Source organism: Pempheris klunzingeri, chromosome 11 (assembly GCF_042242105.1).
Source record: "Pempheris klunzingeri isolate RE-2024b chromosome 11, fPemKlu1.hap1, whole genome shotgun sequence".
NCBI classification, from domain to species: Eukaryota; Metazoa; Chordata; class Actinopteri; order Acropomatiformes; family Pempheridae; genus Pempheris; species Pempheris klunzingeri.
The window spans coordinates 7,622,228-7,641,629 of record NC_092022.1 but is presented as its reverse complement, the minus strand read 5'-3'; the positions used below and the strand labels follow the sequence as shown (position 1 = coordinate 7,641,629).

The following is a 19,402-nucleotide window of genomic DNA, read 5'->3' as shown; positions in this document are numbered from 1 at the left end:
CCTTCTGTAAACACAATTCAAAATCAGTCAGATTATGTTGGAAGCCCCCCCATTGACATATTGGATTATTTATTGTAATTCTATAGATAGAATACTTAAAAGCCATCAAATTTAGAAAAACAATCAGAAAATGATATTATTTGGTCCAGTGGGGCTGCAGCTGCCTCACCTGCCTCTGCAGGGGGAACATTGGGGCAGGGATTATAATCGGAGGATTACGCGCTACTGTGAAACTCTTATCCTCCATAGAGGCGCAGGTAATCCAATCACTGGTAACCTTCCAGCACAGCTCCGACGACTCATTTCCTCTCGAATCGGCGCGGAGTGAGGGCAGAAAACGGCGCTATGAGGCCCCAGAGAAGAGCCAGGTGACAGAATGCCGTTCATTATAAGGGGAAGAGCCCTGAGGGGTAAGTCCAAGGACCCGGAACACAGTCACTCTTTTGGGGTTTAACCGCATGGGAAGGCATGTTGTTTATCCTCCTATCCAGAAAAACGATCCTGACAGTCAGTGTCACCCACAGAGACTGCGTTTAACTACTGATCTGAATGACGCTTTTGCTTTATAAGGATTCATAGACTGTGATGTGACTGCGTTTTAAGCGCTGCTTTGAAATATGGACACATATATAGAGCAGATCAGGGAGACTGAACGTAAACTGTTGGCTTGCATGTGTCCAAATGGTGTTTTAGTCGCTTTTTTATGTAAGACAAACAGCCCTATAAGGCTACACATTAAGACCAGCCAAGCTTTGGGAGACTGGGCCTTAATTCATGGGCATCCTTCTGTGTGTTTGTGTGTCACATGCTACAAACATTAATGCAATTTATACAACCAGATCTAATTAGCAGCAGACTGGCCTCTTGCTGTGTTCACTGTGCTGTTTGCTGTCATCCTCACAGTTTTATAAAGATTTCTCCACTGTCTCCATTCACATAGTTTACACACGTCTGTCGTTTTGATGTCTTTAAATAATAAATCACCAGCTTCTGATGCCTCTTACAGTCTACATGAAAACATCTAATAATCCCCGCACACTTCATTTTGGTTCATTTTTGGTTTAATGCGCGCTTTTAATGCGCAGCAACAGGTGCACATCCGCCGTGGATGTGACCCCAGCGCACCGCCGCCTGCGACCATCCTCAGCCTCAGTGAGAATAATTGACAGCAGCGGATTGACTGCTGCTGTCAGCGCGTCCTCTCGGATCCGCCGTGAATCTGCAGGCAGGCACCCGGATGTGGCGAAAATGTTTGGCGCTCCTCTCAGGGTTTGCGCTCGGAAAACATTTTATAATTCAGGTTAACTGCTCGCTCCGGGCTCGCGCGTCGACACCCCTGCGTGGTTTTTCCAACGATGAGTTGGATTTAAAACGGATCTTTTCGATGTGGATTCGAGGATGCAAGGAGCAGATGAACAGTCTGAAGGTAAAGACAAACCCAGTGCGTGGAGCGCAGGAGGAGAGTTGGAGCGCTGCGAGGAGAGGGGGCGAGAGCGCTGGTTTGGTCTATTCTCTGGATGTCTGCTTATTCTGTGTGATTATACGCTCCGAGTCGTGTCTGCTTCTAGGATTTATCCCAACTTATTTTAGTCTACAGTTTGAGTATTAACATTGTAAGCGCTTGTTCTTGGCTGCATGGTTGTGATGACAGCAGACATCAAATCCACTGGGAAACGAGTTGTTCTCAGAAAAATGGTTGACTATGTTTGGTGTATTGTGGTCAAGTGGTCGTTTCGGAACCATGTGACAGCTTGTGGAGGATGCTTCGGATTTGGAGACGCTGAATCAACTTTTCAAGAATATCCAGTTCAGTTTTTAATCAGTTTCCACTGTTGAGAAGTGCCCCAAACAAACGCTTACTGTCAACAGTTGTTATCCAGCAGCCTGTGACAGATGTGTCCAGCAGAACCGCTGGGATAATTCCTGTTTCAACCCAAAAATGTCAGGCAGCCTGTGATCCTCATTAAATAACAGGCAACACTTGTTATTTTGCACCTGTAGTGATGCTATGTCTGCTGTTCTGCAGTTATTATCCTCCTCATTCAGATTAGAAACGGTGACTCTGTGTCAAAATATCTGTTCTGAGCTTATCTCGCCTGTTTGATCACACTGACTTCAGAGTAAATCCAAAGGAAGCTGGGTGTGCTGAGACTGATAATGCTGTGGGTGCCTTACTTTGCTCAGTGCATACTCCTTTATCTTTCAAAAACACACTCAGTATTGTCCTCTTAACAAAAGCTATGAGCTTTTATAGAATACAGTAAAATTGAATAAATCACTGTAATTCAGCAAACAGGTCATAAACTAAAGATGAAGAATCTTGCTTTGTTCTCTTGGCCCATTTATTCATCCTTTCCACCAGCTGTTTGATCATCTTTCTCTCCGTGCGTCTTCCTCTTTCTCTCGCTGCCTGAAGAGTTATGATGCCTCTCAGGTACATTTCTGATGAATGATCGGCGTTCTTGATTTTTGACCATCTCAGTGTGAGAGCTGGTTTAGATGGACAGCATGACATGTTGGTTAGCTGATGTGATTCTGCTGTAGAGTTGCAGTGAACCAAAGTGACTGTTTCAAGGGCACTGTCTTTTTCACTCGTGGTTTGCATTGATTTTAATGACTCTCTGTCTCTCTCATTCATGCAGGCTGTCCTGCTCTCTCTCTCTCTCTCTATACTCCCTTTAAACCAACCTCCTCCTCCTTGTTCTTCTTTCACTCTCCGCTCCCTTTGTCCTGGTGGACAGTTACATATATTTTACAGCAAGTATTAAAGTTGTACAAGGCTGGATTTTAATGTGAAATTACACATTTTACACCATAAATATCTCCAGTCCCCTAATCAAAACTTTTTCTATTTTTCCATTTTGCACAAACTAAATTCTGTCACTTCTGTGCTCACAGAAATGGAAAACTTGCCATTTTAAACTGAGATACTGACCATCCCTTAATTCACAACATGTGAGCACTCTGTATTGAGAAAGTCAGACACAGCGATGTGTGTTTCTTCGCCTCTCTCTCCACTTTGTTGTAAGAAACACCAGCTGTATGAATGCGCTACTTGATAAAAAGCTGCTATGTGTAGAATTTGAAAAAGCCCAGTTTTTGGTGCCGTCAGTAGCTGAAAACGACACAGAGAACACAGACATAGACAGCAGCGTGGCCTACATAGCAATGACTTGGAGACTGGGCTGAGAGCAACACATCAACATATGTTTGCAGGTGTTTTTGTTATATATTATATCAGATTTGTCTCTGTTTCCCACCTTCAGGGGCACAGTATGCCAGCAACAGAAAGACCACTCCCTCCGCTGACGCCTCAGCTCTCTGGTCAGAAAGCCACACCCACCTGCACCAGATCCACGCACCAGAGCCCCTGCAGGCCCCGCCCAGCACCGGCAAGCCCGTTGGCTCCTCTTATGGCCTCCTTGGGGCCAACAGTGGCATTCAGGGCTCCGGTGGCACTGGTTCTGGTGTCAGCCCGGTCCTGGCTTGGCATGCCGCCATTAGCGCCGCTCGCCAAGCACAGGGCGATGATGACACAAAGCCCAACATGAGTTCACGGCCCTCAGTTTGCACCACTGGACCACCTCCTGCGGGCTCATTGGCGCAGAGGAAGAGGCAGCAGTACGCCAAAAGCAAAAAGCAGGGCGGCTCCACCAACAGCAGACCACCCAGAGCTCTGTTCTGCCTCACCCTCAACAACCCGATCCGCAGGGCCTGCATCAGCCTGGTGGAGTGGAAGTATCCTTTAACCCAGAGACAGAGCGACTGAATGGATGGATGGCAGATGTCTAGGGTATCTGAATGGATTATATTTGTTTGTATGGATAGATTGCTTCACAGATTAGTGGATGGATGGTTGAGGCGTTAATGAATGACTTGAAATAATGAACCATAATTTTAATCTTACAATGGAAATGGCTGCAAGTGGTGGATTTTGAATACATAGAGGGAATGAAATGTTGGCTTATAGGTTTTGGTTGATCAGTGAATGATTTCATGAGATAGTTTGGCTGAATGGGGAAATGAATAAATAATGGAACAAAGATTCCTTTGCTTTTTACTATTAGCTGAATTTAGATTTCTTTTTAGAATTGGCCTCATGGGCTTCAAGCCCTTTTAAATAGAAGTAGTTACATAATCATCTTAATCAACTTAAACGTTGAAAAAAACAAAGTCCTGCAATGTCCAAGCATTCACTAACTTCCAAAACCCTGATACCCTGATAGCTTTTTTAAATTCCATTTTGTGTGTTCCTTAACAGTTTGTGTCTCTTTCCAGACCATTTGATATCTTTATACTGCTGTCTATTTTTGCCAACTGTGTGGCCTTAGCCATCTACATCCCCTTCCCCGGAGATGACTCCAACTCTACCAACCAAGAACTGGTGAGTGGCACTGGAAAATGTAGAAATAAGGCTGTGTGATGTAATGAAGACACTGGGACTTGCTGAAATATATCGTACATCTGTCAGTACACCGTACTGTCATGTATACATCCCTGTTGTTTCAAAATGCATGCGATGGTATAGATAACGTCATAGAAGGATTTCAAGGGTTTGGTTAGGGGTCAGAGGTCACACATTGGCCAAAAAAGTGAATTTTCTGTAACTGGAACGTGTGTTTTTAACTTTTAGAACGCATTGTGATAATGTTTTTAGAATAGGTGTAAGTGCACTTTACAGCTGGTATGTAGGGGTTTGAAGAGAAAAGACACATGTAAAAAAGAGGTAGAAATACCTAAACAAAACTTTAACAAAAAAACATTTTAGTTGACTTTTTAAGTTTACTGGTATGTAACACAATGCACGTAGAAGCAGAACAGGCTTGGTGTTGCACCAGAATTAGTTTGTATAAAAGAGATACAGTCATATAAAGTTTGACTTTTTTCTCTGCATTAAAATCAGGAAAATTTCCCTCGACTAGTCATTGAGTGTCAGTTTGTCAGTGTCAACTTATCGACGTCCCTGCAATTCTGGAAAACCTGCAGACCTCACAGTCAGCAGGTTTCATTAAAGCTTCTTTCTCCTTCTGTGTTACCACTACTGGTTAATGAGGAGGAGACTCGGCCTTTAAAAATACCTTGGATGGTTTATTTAAAGGGATGAAGCAGTCTAATACTAAGGTGGCTTTAATTCGTCCTTGGGTTTACATATTTCTTTGCTCTGTATGTGGTTCTGCGCATGCTTCCTGAATGTGCCGCAAAGGTTACTGAAGTTTTTTCACACATGCACTGTGCTGCTAGCTGCTCGTGCCACTATTTGTCATCAGCCAGATTACACACAAAGGCCAGACACAACACCTTTGCAAGAGTGTGATTGGCTTGACGTGTGGGTTGCGTCAGAGGGCTTTCCCGGCAATATTTGGATGGATGTGTCTGGTTTCATTGTCTTGTTCTCACACACACACACACACACACACACACACACATCCAGCGGGTCGTCCCTTTTTGTATCACAGCAGCTCCCTGTGGTGCAAAAGCAGCAGAGGGGAAAATGCAGAGAGGCAGTGAGAGATGAAAGCCATGGTGCTTCCATAATTACAGACAGCATCAGTCTATAAACAAAATAATGATTATCACTATTCAATACAAGACAATGTATGACTATGACTCAGATCTGATAAAGTATGACACTAAAATGATATTCTAGGTGAAATCTAGAGAAAAGCAGCAGTTTAACATTTTTATTTAGACTATTACTGTGTTCTATTTTAAGAGGAAAGAAAATTATTATGTGTTTGTGCTACTGTGCCCAGACCACTACCTGGCAGCAGGCAGATTTGGTTTTGAACATTTTAGGATACAATGCTGTCTAAGTGACACCAGAGAGGGTCAGTAACAAGGTGAAAGAGTGCAGATAGACAGGTGCATCATGCTCGGCTGAAGTTCTGGTTGATGTTTAACCTCCCACTCCCATCCTCCATCTTCTCCCAAATCTGTCAAAATGATGTTTAATCAATTTCGAACGGCAGACAACTGGGCTTCGCACACTCTGTCTGACTCGTTCTGATGTGATAAACCTCAGGCATCTGGCTGTTCAAACAACTTATCAACAAAATGCTGATATGGTTTTACAAGTTCGATAAGAGCACAGATGGAATTTCTGGATCTTTGAAATCCTCTCAAGAAGAAACAACAGCATCAGTCATTGCAGCAAATGGCCAAACACGTCAAGTTCAAGCTCCCTAGTGTGACCGCAGTGTCTCTGGGAGAAAAGACGACTGATGTCAGATGATGTAAGTCCAGGTTAGTCCTAACCCTAACCCTGACCCTGACCCAAAGTCTACAGAGGAAGGAGGTCGGGGTCAACAGAAAGCGGGAATCTGTTGTCTGCTGTTTGTTTCCTGTTTCTTACTGACAGTCAACATAGGTGTCTTTTAACCATGTCTGGAATCATTCCCTATGGTTAACCCTGTGGTCTTTATTGTAACTGTGACGACAAAGGTCCCCTAACCTTAACGCAGTAGCAACTTTAACAGGAAAAGTTGGCTTTGATTTCTTACTAGAGCTATAATTTTAGTCTTAATAAATTATATGTATGATCAGTGATCACTGGTAACACCAGCCCAGAATTGTGTTTCCTCTCTTGCTAATTTGTGTGTTCATTCATTTCATGTCACCAAAAATCATTTTACCCCAGATTTTATTTCCAAATGAGCAATATGATTTTTTGGTAGTAGTTTAATCAGTCAAGTGTAGTGATGTCCTCAAATGTCTTTGTCATGCAGTGCAAACATTTGCTTTTCTCTCTGAGACTGGCAAGGGACCTTCTTAGCTTCATAGCGGATTGTGTGTGTGTGCGTGTGTTTTTGTGTGCATGTGGAGTGATCGAGTGAGAGACGGACACAGAGAAACGTAGCATGCTCCCTCAACAGATGGGGATTATTCACGCTGTCCAAGTCTACGCTCATCACTTTCTGCACAATGTACAGTGTGTGTGTGTGTGTGTGTGTGTTTGTGAAGGAGAAAGTATGAATGCTTGTGCAGCTTTTTGTGTCTCTGTTCTGTCAGAGAGAGTAAAGGAGTCACGTCACACTGCTCATTTCTACTTTCAGAGATGAGATCACCTTTAATTTGTCATTAATTGAGATTTTGTCTTTACTAACAATTTGTTTTTTATCAGTTTTTCATCAGTGGTGTGTTTAACAGAGTTGTTAAAAAATTATTTTATGTCAGCACACTGTAATAATTGAACTGAAACAAGGGTTGCATACACTTTGATATGACTGCTCTCGGTTCATTAGGGTTCTAGCTGTTGATATACTGGCGTTTTTTCTACAATTGGTACTTATTGAGGCAGGTGCTTTTAGGAAATGTATGTAATAGTGTGGTGTTCTTGATCTTTCATATGATTTTTTGTATTAAGGCTGTTAGGGACCAAGCAGCATGAGCAGGGACACGAGTAATTTTCAGACGTTGAGGCTTTATTTAGTCAAATTAAATAATCAATAGGCCAATCAAGGTTGAAAATGATTAAAATACATAAGCATGAAAAAAGTATCAACAGAAAGTCTAACTATGGGGCCCTTAAATAAACTGAGGTCAACAAACCCATATCGCAACAGAAATCCAACTCCTTACCATTAAACACTCAAAATAAACCCAACTGCCATTTAAAGATATAACCCAAATAATACCAATATATACTAAAACTACCCACAACCCAAAGAAACATCCATACTACATAAAACAATACAATAACATGCTACTTTCTGGAAACCTCTGCAACTCAGAGCACCCCTGCCCAGCACTGGGAGTTGACACCTTCCACTTCCTGTGTTCCAGCATAAAATGGTGCCTTAAACTCCACCTCCCCCTTTTGCCAGGAACTCAACAGCATGTGGAGAACCAAAGAGAAGGTAAAATGTATTAACAACTCAAAACCAGCTTGATAAACTTATGATAACTAAATGTTAACCAAAATGCGTGCACTCAAATTGGAGAACAATATCATAATGTAAATCAAAGAAAAAATAAACACTTAAACCAAAAATTGTGTTGTGACTATTTGAAATGAAAGGGAACATTACTACATGGTGCCAAATGTTGATGGGTCCATCACAAAGGCCACAATTTGATCTCATATGAAGTTTTGTCCAGTCCTCAAATTCACTCTCTGGCAGAGTTAATTTAGAGCATGAGACTTAAATTGGAAAGATATGTTACTTTAAAATGCAACTCTAAAAGCCTCCTCACCAAGTGTTGGACAAGAATAAACAGTTGGGACACTTGTGTTGTATGTATTTGTATGTATATGTGTATATAACAGATAACCTGGGCCATATTTTAACATATTTTTGGTTTGAAACAACGTAGGTAGAAAATGTTGAAATTGGTCCAGTAGATCCTCTGCTGGCAGGCGAATATTCAGAGGGGAGGAATACTCCAAACCAGTATTTCAATTTTAGTACATCATCCATATCACATATCAACTTCTTAAGCCACTTCTGGAGCATAATCCATTTCTCCTCTGACCACCCATATATACCGAAAAATCTATATTTGAGCTAAAATCCAGCCAAATACAGCTAAATGCACTACTAACGTCACACTATTCATTGCTATTTGAGCAAATATAGTTGGAATTATGAATTTGCATAACATATATTAGTGGTCCATTGCAAATACCAGTGTTTTTTTTTATTCATTCAAGTTCTGGGGATCACGGGTCATCTCTCTCACCTCAGTAGTATTTCCACAACTACTGCTTTATCCTTTTTTAGAGATCGTGTAGGTGTTGTTTGATCGGCTCCTTCCCAGCAAAGGCTGGGAAGGAGGAAGAGAAATAGACAGCTGGGGGACTGTGCTACTGCAGCTTAAATAAGTTTCACCAGAACATGGCTGTAAAAATGAGTTAAAAGTGGTTACTTACTTGTTGTTTTTTATTTGTATACTTATTCATTTGTTCAGCTCATATGAACCATGAGCCCCTCAGTGATTCTCCAGATTATTAAGTCAGTTGTGGATTCAGCTGTTTCCTGCTGGGCTCATTAGATTTCATGCTACAGTTGTTAAATTGCCTTCAGAGTGGAGCCTTTGTATGTTTTAAGCCAGGTATACATACACTACAGGAGTTTGAGGCAGATTTATCCCTGATTCACTCATCCTAAGGATCGAAGGAGAAATCTGGTCTGGTAGCTCAGTCAATCCTGATGCTCGGCCCATTTTATCTGATAATGTGAAGGTTGACGGATGCAATCTTAAACCTCCAGATCTGCTCATACACTGGTAGTTTCAAACACATTTGATATTTAGGATTTAAAATAAACTGTCACTACTCTCCAGGCTGGACTAAACTAGCCGAAAGAAGAGGGTGACGTCTACTTAGAGTCTGAAATCTCAGATCAGCAACATCCTACTTGTTGAAGCTAATATTAGCTAGCATAATTACTGTTGACAGATATAAAAACTGGCAGTTCAAATCATATGCCATCATGGTCTCCGCCTTCATTTCTACGCCAAAGACATCCAGCTCTACATCTCCACCAAATCCTTCACCACTGCCACTCACTCTACCCTGACTGCCTTACTGAAATTTAAATCCTGGATGCAAGACAATTTCCTCAAACTCAACTGTGACAAAACTATGATCTCCATTGGTCCCACATCCCTCACCAAGACTCAGGGCGTCTGTCTCACCATCAATAACTCCACTCTGTCCTCCTTCCCACACACCCACAACCTCTCCTTTCAGCAACATATCAACCAAATCACCATAACTGCCTTTTTCATCTCAAGACCGTAGCTCACCTCCGCCTATCATCCAAACTCCTCAATAAACTCCAGTACATCCAGATTTCACTGATCGCTGCTTGTTCAAAAAACGTATAAAAACTCACCACCTCAGAACTGCTTTTAACCTGTAATTTAATGTTTTATTGTTTTCATGCTTTTGACGTGTATTTTTAACCTTTTGTAAAGTGTCTTTCAGTTTCTGTAAAAGCGCTTTATAAATAAAATGTATTATTATCATTATTATTATAAAATGTTATCTCCAGGTTTCGCCAAAGAACAGATAGCCCATATTTTCTGCATCCCCTCGACCATTTTTTGTTTTTTCTGACTGCAAAGCCGTAGCAAGTTGCACAATGTCAGTCTTAGTTTTGTTTACATCTTCTTCCCCATGAGATCATGTGAGATCACGGGACATGGTCTATTGCTCTATCGCTCTATCTTAATCATATGCTGCAGTGTGCGATGTGCCATTGTTTTCAGATCTTGTAGTGTGTGTGTGTGTAGTTAAGATGAGATAGAGAAACATCTGAAGATTCTCTTTGTGTGTGTGATGCAACCTGATTTCAAAAAAGCAGTGTAGAAGTCCTTTAGTGCGGGCCTGGCTTAAGCCTATTAAACATGAGTTGTGTATACTTTATATTACTTAGCTCCCAACAGGATTACCACAAAAGAAAATGTTACTTAAACTATGACATGATAAAAATAACAAATTTATCAAGGTTTGAATTTAACTGTTTTAATTCTCAAGATGAACCCAACCCCTCTATGAATAATCTAAAAAAATTATGGAAAGATTTGGAAAAAGGTCAGCAGTAATGTAAAATATGTTTGACCTCTTGTTGGTAAAATATAACCAACTGTGACCTGCACCTGTTTGCTAAACACCAGCTCTGTTTTTTCAGTGAGGAAATGTAGCTGCGCATAGTGAGTTTGTTAGATCTGTGCTGTCGCGCGTTTGTGTTGTAGTTTATATAAGAGAATGTGTGCGACTGTGCAGGAGGAGAAAGTGTGCATGTGTACCAGTTGTGCGTGTGTGTGTGTGTGTGAGGGGAGGCTGAGGGATTAAGCTGGGTAGTGGATTAGTCGTTAGTAAATGAGTAGAGGTTGCAGAGATAGAGATGGGGAGAGAGAGAGAGATGGATGGATATAGGGCGGGAGCTTATAAGAGGGTGGGTCTACTGACAGGAGTACTGTCATGTGACTGACTCAGTATAGTAAAGTTGCATTTTACTTGTTTTTGTTTCCAATTGATTTTCACTAAAATAATTCATAAAATAGATTTTCATCTCACATTTGATGTACAAACTAGTTCTGGTTACAGTACCGTAATACAGCTCAGACTAGCAATCCAGTTAATCTAAATGAAAATAAATATATATATATTTTTTCAAATTATTTAAAAAATAAATTGTTAGAATTAAACTATTGTGCCTAATTGCGTGCTATTCCCTTCCACCATTTTGTTTCCCAGCACTTAATCTGAGCCAGAGTTAGCATGGTGACTCCCTAGTTCAGACTCTCAGACCGCAACCGAAATGTGTTGAATAAAACAGGAGAAATTTATGAAATAATTTGATGTGTATTTTTATTCTGTGCGTGTTTCTGACATCGCTGTCAGCTCGCAGTGATACTGCACATGAATTAGGTATCAGAAGTCATCGCAAATATAACGTGCAAGTAGCAATTTGAAATTGATCCTGAAGGCCTGGAGTGTGAATCTTTTCCCGTTTGTGACCTTTTGTTTTCTTTGTCGCTCACACTCTTGTGTCCTGCTCTATCTACATCTCTCCATTACTCTCAGATTACCAACTCTGTCTTTCTTTCTACTGAACCGCCTCAGTCGCTTCTTACGCTTTCCCCTCTTGTTTCCCTCTCTGTTTTCTCTCCTCTGTCAGTTCATCTTTTCTTTATTGAACCCTCCCCACCTCCTTTTTCTCTCCTCTCTCCTCACCACGTCCTCTTCCTGTGCAGAGTGGAGAATGATTAATATCCTGTTAAGCCGGTTAGTGATTTAGCAGACTTATGACGGCCCCTTTGACCGCTAGCTGACTAACATACACTGCTGATCAGCTCATAATCCCATAAGAGTCCTATATGAATCTGCTGTATGAGCGTAAGAGTAAAAGGCGGAGCGTATTTGTGAGTGTGGGCACGTGTGTCTCATGAATGGCTTGAAGGCATGTATTTATCTTAAAGTAAACATGCTCAGTCACATTACTGAAAAGTGACTAGGATGATATAATCATCATGTAAAGTCTTTATGTGCTTGAGGGTATAGTTTTTTTTTGAGAGTACCAAGCTGTTGGATAAAACGTGAAAAAACTATAGCAATAACCACAAACGTCTGCTCAATGAAAATGAATTTCCTCTCATTACGTTGAAGTATTTATTCTCAGTTTAAAAACTCAGTGTTATTCTCTGTATAGGTTTGGTTTGTTGCAAAGAATCACCTTTACAATCTCATATGTTTCAGATTTCCACCAAATGGCAGTATGCTAGATGTCTTGTGCAAGATTTCATACAGACTTCCCAAAATGTCAGCCCGACATATTTGGTATCTTTCTCTGTCTTTTTCTAGACTTTAAAACAAAGTTCTGTGAGTTTAAGATTACTTTTTTTTCCTATTTTTATGCTTTATAAGATAGGATATGAAAAACAGTAGGTGAAAGCAAGTGAGAGAGATGATTTCATGCAGCAAAGGGCCCAGGCCACATTGACACCGGGCCGCAGCAGTAATGGCTTAGCCTTTATGGCACGTGTGATACCAGGCGAGCTACCGGGGCACCCCAAGATCTGTGAGTGTGAACAGAGTCTGGCTACCCATCATGAGCTTGTAATGTCAGACCCACCTGCAGGCTGCTGCTCGATGCTGCTTGAGTGTTTAAATCTGAAACCTAACCTAACTTTCATATTTAAATTTCAGATCAGTTTAAGCTTGAATAACAGACACATTCACATATGCTATGTTTATCCGTAAGAAGGGGCCATTTGATCAGGGATCATCTCCAGGCATCCATGGTTTCACTGTCAGTAAAACTGCATTCTGTTCGGCTACACCACTGCAGTAACAACGGCATCATTGGTGCCAGATTAGTATATAAGCTGAATTATATATTATATTATAAAGTCATGCTGGTAAGAGTAAAGCTGATCAGTGCAGAGTGTGTGTCTGTGTTTTAGGACCAGTTGTTGTGCCATTGGTTAAGCATTTATGATGACCCAGATTGGTATGATTTATGATGAGGTATGATGTAAAGTGGATGATAATGGACAAAAAGGCAACATGCTGTGATTATCTCTGTATAATTATGGTGCAATATTAACTAAAATACATAAAACAACGTAATTCAGTATGTCAGTATTATCAGCAGGATACGATCCTATAATTTTGCAGAAATTATATGTTCTGAGGCATTTTATGTCTCATACTGTGATGTTTAGATCTTTGAATCACAATGAATAATGTGATCATTTTGCTTATATGGAAGAAGATGTTGACTCATTGCTTCACTCCATCTGAGCGGCTCCTGTGTAAAGAAACCTGGCATGAAGTGAGGAGAGAAGGTGTGATAGTCAGTACTAGAGAGAATGTATTGTATGTGCTATAGTGCATGGGCAGTCTGGGGGTATTTTAAGTTGAGATATATGATATACAGTATCTCTGCATGATAAACAACGCAATGACAAGAAGTGGACAACGTGAATGTGACTAAAATGAAGTCTCCACTGTGCTGGCCCAGTTCACCTGGCTGGTTGTGAATGTATTCAGTCCATTTTAACTGCATGTGGGTGAATCTTCCCATGAACAGCATGAGTCAGAGATCAAAGGGTAAATAATCTTTTGGCTAATGCAGGGGTTGGATATCGGAGCTGAAAGCGCAGTAACAAGCCACATCATTTTCTGATTAAAACCACAGGCAGACTCTGCGGCAGGGGTGTTTCACTGCGCTTCAGCTCAATCATGACATCCAGCCAAAGCACACAGCAGAAAAAAATCTTCAGACTTCATCCTAATTTCACTCCCTTCAAATGTAAAATCATTAAACTGCCTGTGAAAATCTTCACTATATTTCTTTCCGGTTAAGCCCCATTTCAGCCCCGGCTTTGTGATTTTTTTTTAAAAATATTTTTCCTGTAGTCCTTGTGGGTTTTAAGGTCTTATTCTGTTTTTACATCAATTTGCAGATAAGTCGAGGTGACAACATATTAAATCTGGATGGCTGTCAAGCAGAGTGCCTTTTGTTTTTTCATTAGTTGTAAGCAATAGTCCTGTCTGGGCTTTAGTCTCGATGGGATTTATTTTACAGGAAAAAGTGTAGAAATGTACTTTTTGAGTATTTGCCCATGGAAAGTCAGAAAAGCAGTTCTAAAGCAGAGCACTTACTGTGCTTTTACCTACTGTGCTTCATACACGCAATGGCTATTTTTCTAATGATATGAGCAGGAATATGTTCTTCATATAGGTTATATATCGTGGGTTTGGAAGGGCTAAAGTCAGGTATGGAGCAGTGGTATGTCACATAGGATGAAGTGATTCTTTTGTCCGCACATTTCTCCTCACTGTGATTCTGAAAGACGTTTGAGTTGGTTGTATAACAGCAATCAGAAAACCTGAATGCTTTAAGGTGGGCAGGTTAATACAAAACAGCAGTTGAGGAGTGGGTTCATTCAGCTGTACGAGTGTATGTGTGTGTGTGAGAGAGAGCGAGAGAGAGAGCGTGTTCACATGTATGTTATTTTTCATTCAGATGGCCAAAGCACAGATTGTATGTTTGTGACCTCAGCGGATGAAAACATTCCCCGCAGAAACATCTACCATGTGTGTTTCTGTACATTTACGCACTACAGTATGCCTGTTTGTGTGTATGATGTGCACACACATTATGTGTGTGTGTTGCAATCATGTAAGATATGTACTTTTTTTTTTAAATTCCGTGTGTTTGCGTTCGCCTCCATGCTTGTGTGTGTAATTCGGAGAACAGAATATCAGGTTGCGTCATTTTTCTCTCAGTCAGGGATTAAAGGTTTAGAGAGGAAGGGAAATGAGAGTCACACTAAGCAGCACACTCTCCATCATGCACGTGAGTGTGTGTGTGTGCGTGTGTGTGGGCGTGTCTTTACATGTGTTGGAAAAAAAAAAGACAAAGAGAGAAAGATGCAGACAGACCTTGCCTCAGAATTCAAAGGTTGTGCTTTGCAGTTAGGTCTGGGCAATAATTTGATATTATAAACTTTCAGTGAAATGGTATTGAGATAACATTTTAAAAACTCACAGTAGAAGACAAACAATTTTATGATTATTTTATGTGATTCTGCTTATGTTTGCCATATAGTTTTGTCTAATAGGAAACAGTACAGTACTGGGTATCAAGGGTAAAGAGAGAGATCAATTGCTTGTATTGGTGATCAGACTAGGGCAGCTTGTGACTAGTTGTTGACCTAACAAGTTATCAGCCTTCAGGGCAGCATTTTGATCCAAATGTACACAGTCCAACACACTACATTTGCATCCTCACACACATTCTGCACTTCCAGCTGTTTGTCAGTTTGTGATCATTTGTGTCTACAGTCCGCTTCTATATGTGTGTGCATGTATATACTGTGTAGGTGGATGTAAAGAAGAATGTAGGTGTCTTTATGTGAGTGTGCAGTGTGCAAGGTGAAGCACACAACCAGGTACAGGAAAGCATGGCGTGTGTGTTGTGTGTGTGTGGTACATGTTTGGATATTGAGATGGATTTTATTAAAAGATGTCCCAGGGGACAGTGAAGGCAGCAATGCCACACCTGTGAATCACAAAACACATCCCAACACATTAATTTAATTCAGTGGTCATTTTTTGCTGTATTATTCAAAGTCAAGTATTATATTCCAACCAAAAGTCAATTGTTTAGGGATGGACACACATTCAGACCATTTGGCCATTTTTAATAATGACTGATGACTGAGCAGACCATGTTGGAGCGTTCCTGTCTGAGTCAGTTGGTGCTGACACTCAGGAGATAAAATCATATAGTGTGTGGTGCTAAATGATTCGAATCTCTTTCAGATTATTATGAATACTCGAACATTTTTACTTCAGGCTTGAGAGAGGTCTGCCTTCCAACAGGTCTGACTGGATGGTTGTGCTCGTAACTTTGTCGCTTGTAACGTCTCTCAGACTTTGTGAAACCTCTATGTTTTTAAATGTGCAAATTTTATCAGTGTGAACAAAACTTTCCCAGACATGCACATACACATAATATACTAATATAAAAGCACACACAGGCTCACCATTGTTTTTTTGTGGTGTAAAAAAACCTACTCTACAGGCCAAAGTCAGAGTGAGGGAACAGAGTGGTTCATAAACTTTTTAATCAAGTCTTCACATTGTTCATCCAGATATCCACCAAATGGCGCTTAGTGAGACAACAGGCTGTCATCAGATAATAAGTGATCACACTGCCCACACACTGGCCTTCGACAGTAATAGAACAAGTCCTAAAATTAGTTCATTGTGCAGTTAGTTTAAGTGTAAAATAAGTTTTTGTTGACACTTGAGGATAATAGTGGATGATAAAAATGGGGCTGTATGTTTTTTGCTGTTTCTTTGCCGTTGCTATGTGATTATCTTTCAATAACTCTATCTACTGGAGACTTTTGAGCATTTGATCAGCATCTCAATGTTGTCAGATTGGCAGAAACCTGCAGCATTAAGGTTCTGATAGCAGCATGTATGTATGGATGGATGGAGAGAGAAAGTGATGAAGATCGGGCGGGATAGTGTGAAGAAGACCAATGTTCTTAAAGCTTCATTTACCCTGTTGGTTTACACTCTGCTGAGTCTCACTCACTTTCCCTGTGTCAGGTCTGTGCGTGTTTCCCTGTGTGTGAGTGTCTTATGAAATGTCAACAGCAGTTTCAGGCTTGTGTGTGTGTGTGTGTGTGTGTGTGTGTGTGTGTGTGTGTGTGTGTGTGTGTGTGTGTGTGTGTGTGTGTGTGTGTGTGTGTGTGTGTGTGTGTGTGTGTGTGTGTGTGTGTGTGTGTGTGTGTGTGTGTGTGTGTGTGTGTGTGTGTTTTGGATGGGTGGACAGCCATGCGTATAGACAGTGTTGTTTACTGGGCTGCCCACCATGAGCAGGAGAAGGCTCATGCATGAAGTCTAAACGTATTTGTTAACCTTGTGTGTTTTTAGCGACAGAAGTGCAATAAGTTCAGTGTGTGTGTGTGTGTGTGTGTGTTAGTCCTGAAGTTCTTAGTCAGTTAACCAATAAGCAGGGACAAAACACTGATTGATGAGTATGCTGATAATAGAGGAATCTGTTAGTCTTTAATAAGGGAAAAATAAAACATTTTGTTGTTATAGCATCTGAAATGTGACCATTTGCTGCTTTTCTCCATTTGAAATCGATGTTAATTGAGTGTTGTTAATTTAATTGAGAAGCATGCGTGTGTGAGTGTAGGCTGAAGTGTCTGGGAGCAGCACTCTAAACTGAATTAATTCATGATAGTAGATGAGTTTGCTGTCTGTAAAAGAGAAAAAAAAAACACCCATAATTCACGGTTTAGAGATTTTGGTAAATTGTTTATACTGTAGTGAAACTTGTCTGGATTATATTGGATATAACATTGGATTTTTATTGACTTTTGCATCATTGTGATGAAGTATCTTTATCAGAATCAAAATCCGCTTTATCTGGCTATTTTATCATTTGGTGGTGTCTCAGCTGACTTTCTAGATAATGTATTATAGCACAAATACATATTGATACTGTGTTTTAAAATCACATATAGCCTACTGTGATAAAGCGCTTTATCCATGTCACCCACTCCTATAGACCTTTTTCACAGCGGACATTTTGACCTGCCACAACAGGTGCAATCAGTAATATTAACAATGGCTCCGTTCCATTTAGTGACGGGGCGAACCAGCATGCACGGTGCCAAGTGCTGGCCCCGGCTCCCCTGAGTGGAATAAACCCACTATTACTGACATGTCAAAACATCTGCTCTGAAAAGTGTCTATTGATTAGTCATTAAGAAACCCTGAGCCTTCGCTTCAGGCTGAGTGAGTGTCTGTGATGCTTGTGTGTGTGTGTTCACTAACCTGACCTAAAAGAACATTTTGAGCATGGTCTTTGACAGCTGAGTATTTTGTAATGTCTGACTTTATTTTAGAATGGCTGTATTTCTGTGTGTGTGTGTGTGTGTGTGTGTGTGTGTGCTCGCAGTCAGTGTTGAAGTAGCCTGAGGACTGTGATGATACAGCTTTATTAGCGTGCAGTCCCATCATTGTGAGTCATTTCCTTCCTTCTCTGAGCTGTCACTCCTCTTCATCATTATCATGTGTTAAATATAGACTCTGTAAAACTGCAGCAAACATGCTCACAAATATTCTGTCTGTTAAATTCAAACGAGCACAAACTCTAATTTCAGAAGACTGAAATATTGGCATCTATCCATTTTTTTGAAAATAAAAAATATATATTACTTATATTACTTTTGAATTATGTTCTATAAAACTGGACACAACAAAACATGCGTGCATGTTGGAGTGTTGTGCAAGTGTTTCAAATGGAGCCCAGGGGCTTTGCAGGTTTTTAGGCCGTTGGGTGACAGATGCCCAGATGTCAGGAGGCCTGTTGGACCGACTGCTTAGCGCCAAAAGACCCAGGGACACAACAGACACAACAGGGAATGTGGGACACCAAACACAATAAGCACGCACACACTCTCTCTCTTACTCTCTGTCTCACACACACACACACTAACACGCACACACTGTAAATTCAAAGCTTTGTATCCCAAAACTACACTTTGTTCAGACATTAGCCACAGAGCAGAGCACATTTAATGAATGCAGTGTTAAGCCTTGTACACCAGACCCAGGAAACTAGAAACACAGTGTTCTGCTGGACGTGACCCAAATCGCTGTCTGCTGAGTAGAAGCTCATTAAATTGAATTTCAATGAAAAGACGAGAAGCAAAAGCAAATGATATTCAGTTTATACGCATTTAAGCACAAAGAGACACACAGGTTAGTATGCCACATTCCATGTGAACCTGCCTTTGATGGGCTTGATGTGACGAAGCAGAAAAAAAGCATATTTTGTCTCAATGTGTCTAGAAATGTGCAGTAAATTAGTTTTTTAAGGTGTTTACTTCAGCTATGTTTATAAGATGAAACACAGACATTAAAACACGAAGGCTTCTGCTTTATAATGTTGCCTAAGAAACTCATAAGTGTGGATGTATTAGTTGTTGTTGTCTGCAAACATTTTGGTACAGCTGTGTTTCAAATGACAAATGTATATCATCCAAGCCAAACTATGCCAAAATGAATAATTTAAGTGGCAGTACACTGAATGACCAGGAAATGTGATGGGGAGAGTATCTGTTAAAGCTAAGCAGGTTTATGCATGTTGAATAAATGAGAACTTAAATCACTTTGTAGCGTGCAACAGTCTTCTCCTCTCTCCGAGCAGGATGCTTGGCTGTGCCAGTCAAGAAGTTTCACTGAACACTGTGATTGTTACCAGCTTGGACAATATTTTACAGGCCTGAGAAAGTTCACAGTGCCCACAGTGGGGATAGAACTGTAATTACTCTCTTTATTGTAAGTTTCAAAGTGACTCCAGCTTGTGATTGAATAACTTTTAATATGTTGTAATTTTATTTAATTTATTCGATT

The 19,402-nt window shown here is 40.6% G+C and overlaps 1 protein-coding gene across 1 annotated transcript in view; it reads left to right on the top strand.

Annotated features, from left to right (window-relative positions):
* The first annotated feature begins 376 nt into the window (after nt 1-376).
* cacna1db (calcium channel, voltage-dependent, L type, alpha 1D subunit, b) overlaps nt 377-19,402 on the top strand; it is a 76,641-nt gene continuing 57,615 nt past the window's right edge. Inside the window, exons 1-3 of the mRNA XM_070839846.1 lie at nt 377-410; nt 3,267-3,738; nt 4,279-4,384. Of these exons, the coding sequence (XP_070695947.1) occupies nt 377-410; nt 3,267-3,738; nt 4,279-4,384 (612 nt within the window). The remainder of the gene's footprint in view (nt 411-3,266; nt 3,739-4,278; nt 4,385-19,402) is intronic.